General features: G+C 49.8%; 1 protein-coding gene across 1 annotated transcript in view; it reads right to left on the reverse strand.

Annotated features, from left to right (window-relative positions):
- The window catches only part of RCAN1 (regulator of calcineurin 1), an 89,957-nt gene extending 83,593 nt beyond the window's left edge, over nucleotides 1-6,364 (reverse strand). The window contains exon 1 of the mRNA XM_081076937.1: nucleotides 5,929-6,364. Within this exon, the coding sequence (XP_080933063.1) occupies nucleotides 5,929-6,180 (252 nt within the window). The 5' untranslated portion in view covers nucleotides 6,181-6,364. The remainder of the gene's footprint in view (nucleotides 1-5,928) is intronic.
- Between the last annotated feature and the right edge of the window lie 456 nt (nucleotides 6,365-6,820).

Consider the following 6,820-nt stretch of genomic DNA (forward strand, 5'->3'; position numbering starts at 1 on the left):
GGGAAACCGGCCCCTCAGTGACAGGTATGAAAAAGAGTGGCCTGCGTCCTCTGATTATATTTTTTTTTAAAGGAAAGAAAGAATACAACCTGAAACATAAACACAGGAATCAAACAGCTTCAGCTTTAGCTCTTCTGTTCTGTCACAAAGCCTATTTTTCATTCCCTTATGTAATTGTCTTGGGGCTTGAAAAGCTTGGGGTTACAGGCAATAACATTTAAAGCTACTGCTACCTAAGAAAAAGTGCTGTGAACAGGGGATGGTGGCAGATTGAGGTGAAAAGGGGACCAAACCCTTGCTAGGGAGTGGAGGGGGGATCAAAAGAACTTTAGGGACAAAAAAAAAAAAAAAAAAAAAAAAAAATCCAAAAAACTTAATTTATTTAAAAGTCAGAAATTCTAAAATTAAGGCAATAGATAACTTCTAAAGTACTCTGCACATATGTAATGTACTTCTTCTTTCTTTTTTCCATACACCATTCTGAATATCCCCACAAATTAAACCATACAAAATTGGTTTAATATCTCTCTGCACTTAAGGAAGTTTAAGGGGAAATTTTAGGCATAATTTAAGTCTGAGAAACCACATGCCTATGACACCTGGGCAAAAAATGAAAATGGCCTAAAAACGCCGGGATTTCACACTGTAATAGAACCCAACTGTCACTATCCTGCTGGAATGCCACATTTTACAACATGCTGCCACAGACGGACTAGTAATGGGGATCGACAATGGGAAACCCAGCCAAGCACATACAACCTTATGAGCAGAAGCTCCGTGTACCAACTGTACCACCTTGGATCTTAAAACCGTTTCAATCATCAAATTACTATTGAATGATATCTTGTCGACCAAAAAGCAAGTCTTGGGAGGGGAAGTCAGGATCTGACATTTGGGTGGAGTGAGCAGCAGCATGAGGGTGTGTACAAAAGCCAAAGGAGGCAATCCCAAGTCAGAGAAGATGTTTTTATCTTGTGTCACCCGCCCAAAGGCCCCAGCTCTCAGGCCTGATGGCCAGTTATCCTGCTTTCTGGCTACCAGGTCAAACACCACTTAGGCGCAGGGAGGCGCCAGACCCAGAGCCTGACTCCCATTTTAGATTCAAGGAAATCAGGGCACGGATCGGGCTAAAAGTGGAACCCAGTGAAATTATTCAATAATCTTTTCATGATATAACAATGACTCTGGTCAGGCAAAAGCCCTTCTAGCTAGGGCAATGCTCCACAACTTGCCTCCCAATTAGAATCACCTGGGGGAGCTTCTCAGGCCATGCTTTCCTGATGGTCCCCAGTCCCAGACTGGAATTGGTCTGGAGTGGCCTGGGCATTGGAGTTTTCCCTAGTGCTCAGGGGTCTTCACGGATACAAAGAATTAACTTAAGGACATTACTCTAACTACTTTTATGCCTATCAACATATTTCCTGTTATTAAAAGAGTCATGGAAGTAGCACAAATCTTAAGTGGGCATTTGTTTTAAGAAAGGTGAGTGTATTCACTAGAAGACTAAATTTTTCTGTGATTGGCATTTTCCAACTTAGCGTTCAGGCAAAGCTCTCTCAATCAAATATACCTTCATGTTTCAGACAACAGAAAAAGTAGTATTCATTTCCATTACTGTATGGAACTATATTTACTGCCTGGAAACTAACAATATTATCTGAGAACTCTTCAATTTCTGGTTGGCTTGCTGGTGGCTGGATAAACTCTGATTCCAGGGAACCAACAACCCAAAGCACACGTGATTACTGGTTCAAAGCACATATAATTAATTACTTTGCTTTCTCAGTAAAAAGAAAAGAGGTCCACAGAAGAGTACAGTAATGGATGTGCCAAGTGAATATTTGTACAACAGAAAATCTTATTTTAGCAAAGTTTTCATTCATTTGTAATGGTGTGACTCTCTCTACTTGAAATTAATGACGATACAGTTTCAGTTATTTTTTAGATAAACATTTAATGAACATATTTATTATAAATTATTTACAACTGACGGTGAGCCAGCTAACAAAAATGAATTTTACGCATCCGACCCAACTCTCATAGTTAGAAAACAGCTTCTGATGGAAATTCCCAAATGCATTGTTAGTGCAGGTCAGTTTCTTCCTTTCCCGTAAGACTAAGGTTGGAGAATATGGACACATGTAAGGAAATTTGCCATAGTCGTCTTTCTTCATACCATCTACCACAGCCTGGATGTTTATGTTTCCCCCAAATTCGTATGTCGACATCCTAATCCTCAAAGATGACGGTATTAGCAGGTGGGGCTTTGGGAGGTCATGAGGGTGGAGCCCTCAGGAGTGGGATTAGTGCCCTTATTAAAGACCCCCCCACACACACACGCACACAGCTTCCTCCTCCCTTCCATCTGTGAGACACGCGAGAAGTCTGTGACCTGGAAGAGGGCCCTCACCCCACCATGCAGGCCTCCAGAACTGTGAGAAATACACTGCTCATAGTTGTTTCTAAGCCACCCCGTCTGCGGTATTTTGTTATAGCAGCCTTGACAACAGGCTAAGAAGCCCTCACTCCCCCAGGTGCCCCTCCAACAGACTGGTTAAGGAGAGGGGATGGCCAGACCACCAGCACAGGGGCTTCTGTGGGCAATGCAGGTAACAGTCCATCTCCTCACGGGTCAAACAGGACTCCCCCGAAGCAGAGTCATGTTTTCACTGCACCTCCCAAAGGTGACACGCCCAGACTTCAGGAAGAATGGCCTTAAAACAACACGGCTGTCAGCCTGAAACCTCAGAAGCCACATCTTCCCATCCAGAGGGATGATTTTAGCTCAGTGAGAAACTACCTCTTTACTGGAAGGCTCGCCAATGGCCTACAGTGGTTTCTGCTCTTTTGGCAGAGCTGTCGGCCTTCAGGGACTCTGCCTGCCTTAGCCCAGTGAGTTTTTGTGTCTTCACTGATCATTTTACATCTTACAAAACCCTGTGGATATGTAACCAACACACAAAGGTCTCCCGCCCCTTCTGAAGCTCCTGACCCTTCGGGGGGTGGGGGGGCAGGAGAGGACAGACTCAGAGATGCTCTGTCCTTTGCTCTATCTCCAGCACCACCACTCCTGTTCAAACACCTTCAGAGCACCCCCTGGCAAGAGCCTCCTAAGCAGTCTCCTTGCTTCCTCTCTTGCCCACCCACCTTCCTTCCCCCAAAGACATTATCCACTCAGCTTTGCAATTAGAATAACATTTGAATCCCTGCCATGGCCTCCAAGGCCCTCCATGGAACTGTTCCCTGGCTGTGTCCAACCTCAGGCAGCCACTATCCCCCTTACTTCTCACTTGATGCTCCACCATGCGGGCCCCTTCGTGTCCCCTGAATACACTCAGTTCATCCCTGCATTGGAACCATTGTGTCTGATTCCTCTGCCTGGATGCTGGCCACATAAAATCTACACAAGGAGCTTCTTCCAAGCTCTACAGAGGTGTTCTGGAGACACCCAATCTAAAGTGGCCCCTTGCTGACCCCTGTCTGCTTATCCTCTTTACCTGCACTTTTCCCAGAACATTCTCCACCCCTCTCTACTCTTCTCTGTGCCCTGGACGGCTGCCCCACCTATGGACTGCATTGTTTGGCTCCCTTGCCTCCTGGCTGCCAGCTGGGTTCTGCCAATGAGATCAGAAAGCCTGGGGCAAGTCTGGGTTTTTCTTCCCTGCCTTTCCCTGCTTCGGCATCTCAATTCCATACCTTCAAGACTGCAGCTCCTGCCAGGTGGCTCCTCTCCAAGGGTTCCAGCAACACTACTTCCTCCCCTTGATCCAACACTCCGTTCATTCCCTCAGTCTTGCTTCAATGAACCAATTCTTCATTAAACACTTCCTAAACCATCACAGTGTGCCTGTTAGGACCTGACTGATACGCCCAGCCCCTGCCCCCTCCTTGGTCACTTTCTATCACATTATCCTGTTTTCTTTTCTCCATTGTAGTCATCACTACCTGAAATGACCGTGTTCACTTACTTTTTTCTAGTGTCTATCTTCTCCTCAACCACTAGGACATAAGAAGGAAGCTCATCATGTTCACCAGTCTATCCACTGGGCCTAAAACAGTGCCTGGAACACAGTAGACATTCAATAAATACCGTGTTTCCCCGAAAATAAGACCTAGCTGGACAATCAGCTCTAATGTGTCTTTTGGAGCCAAAATTAATATAAGGTCTGGTCTTATACTACATTATATTATGTTGTATTATATTATACTTGGTCTTATAGTAAAATAATGTAAAATTTTTGCTCCAAAAGACGCATTAGAGCTGATTGTCTGGCTAGGTCTTATTTTCGGGAAAACACGGTAGCCAAAGAATTAACAAGTAAGTGAATGAATACCAACCCACTGTCTGCTCAAAATACCAACTCATTAGTAAGACCTTCCCTTATCATCTTTTGTAAAACAGGTCTCCATTCCCTCCTCCTCCACCTTCTAAGTCTTACTTTTTCTTCTCTCACTACCACCTCCTGACATATTTGACATTTATTTGTTTATTGTCTGGTTCCCCCAACAAGTGTCAGCCCTGATGGCAGGCATGCTATTTTATTCACTGCTGTGCCCTCAGAGCCTAAAACAGTGCCTGGCCCATAGTGGAGTCTCAATAAACATTTGTTAAAATGAACACCTACCAAAGTGGGCAAAATTTCACACAAAGCCGCTTCAGGGCTGTCCGCAATACCTCCTGGAAAGAATGTAAAACTGCGAATTGCTAGACACCCAAGCAAAAAAGCGCAGTCTTATATGACCTGACCTTGCTCCATTAGAAAGATAACCTAGGACCCCCAAGAAACGCTACCTAGACGCTGGCCTAGGAAGAGAGGCGGTTTCAGAATGAGTGAGGCCCTGCACTTGTGACAATTGTTGCTTTAGAAAGCATGCACGGAAGCTTACCTAAGCTCACAGCCATTGTAAATCCTTTCTGAAAGTAGATGGGCATATAAATTATACATACATGGGACTTAAGCACATCATTCTCTGTTCCACAGTGATGCTTCTCTTGGCAAGAGCCTTCAACTACAGTTCACAGACAGTATATGCAGACCCTGAGCCAAGCAGGGAAAGCACTGCTTTTTTTTGACAGCTGCTCATCTACTAGGGCATATCTCTCAAAGACAGGCTTCATTCTGCAACGCCTACGTTGTCCAAATTTTATTCTGCATACTAAATGCAGATTTGAAATAAATTCCTCCCCCCCACAGATTACTCATACCTGCCCCCTCAACCTCCAAAGTGTCTAAACTGTGTGGATTGGGGGGGGACTCCCAATGTACTGAGTGTCCCCGAGGGTGGCATGTCACTCCTTCTGGAAGCCATATTCCTGGCTAAATGTCCTAAAGGCCCAGAAAGTGAGCCCCTTCACAACACCATTCAACCAGAACTGGCCAACCGCAGGGTAATGAGCAACCACGGAGGCTCACCCAAACATTGGCTCTTCTTCCACTGGTGCAGATTGAGGATGCTGTGAGTCACGTAGCTGCTCAACGTCTGTTTCCTCCTCCCAATGAATGAGGTGACCCCCCTCCTCTAACCAGTAAGTGCAGGGTGACGGTACAAGCCTCAGGATGACAGCACGAGCGCCGCGGCCACTCAGGGTGCTAATTCATCCCCTGACCGTCTCCCACTTCGTCTCCCCCGGGCCAGGGGCGTCACTGAGGGGCGGCTACCAAGCCCAGGTCACACCCGAGGCGCTGAAAACCCTCTGAGCGGGCTGCGCGCGGATCCCGGGACCCTGTGCGAGCGAGCCCCCTCCTCAGCTGGGTCGGCAGGGGCTGTCGCCAAGTCCCCGGGGGACCCCCTCCCCGCCGCTCCGGCAGCCCGGGCTGGAGAGGCTTCCCCGGGCCGGCCAGGACCTCGGCGCGGCCACCCGCGCCACCTCCTCCGGGCAACAAGTGTCCGCCCTCCGCCCGACGGCCCGCACGGCCCGGCCCTCACCCGGCACAGGCCGTCCACGAACACGCGCGGGTCCAGGTGGCAGGCGATGGTGGCGCTGGGCAGGTCCTGCAGGTCCACCTCTTCCATCTCGCAGTCGATGAAGCTCCAGTCGCCGCCGCCCTCATCGGCCTCAGCGGCCCCGGAGAACGGCGCGAAGGGCCGCAGCGTCACCCCGGGCCGCGCTCGCACCTCGGCCGCCACGGCCGCTTCGGCTGCCGCCCCGAGAGGGGGCCCGGCCACGCCGTCCTCCATCCCAGCGCCCGCGCGCCCCCGTCGGCTGCGCCCGCTCGCGCACCGGATCCTCGCGTCCTCCCGTCTGCCCGCTCCGCGGTTAACCCCCTCGCGACCACGTTGCAGCCAGCGCCAGTCACCACGGCTCCGGGAGACGCAGGCTCTGCGAAACGGGCGTCCGCCGAGGTTCCCCGGGGCGCCCCGCCCGCCCGGCCCTGGGGGCGGAGCTCCGCCTTAGTCCGCGGCGGGCCCTTTAAGGCCGGCCCCCGCCGTGTTATTGTATCCCGCCCTTCCAGGAGAGAAGGCCAATAAGAGAACGGAGTTCTCGTCACGTGACCGTACTCTGCCGCCCTTAGTCCGAAACCTCAGGGCGGCCATGCTGGGAAGGGGCAAAGGCCTGTGCAGCCAGTTCCGCTTTTCCAACAGCTGGAGCCGGTTGAAAGACGCCAGCAGGGTTCTGGGGCACCGGATCGTAGCCGGGTTGGCAGCGCTTCTGTGGTTCCCTTGCGGTGACGTTTTGAAGCACATCGGACAAGTGGTGGAGCTTTCAGTGTGATGTAGTCCAGGCTCTAGCTCTGTGGCCAATGGCAAATATGCCTACCTTACGTTGTCACATCTACTCCCGAGTGAGGATTGAGCTAGGTGATGACGACAGTACCGC

The sequence above is a fragment of the Rhinolophus hipposideros genome (assembly GCF_964194185.1).
Source record: "Rhinolophus hipposideros genome assembly, chromosome: 2".
NCBI lineage: Eukaryota > Metazoa > Chordata > Mammalia > Chiroptera > Rhinolophidae > Rhinolophus > Rhinolophus hipposideros.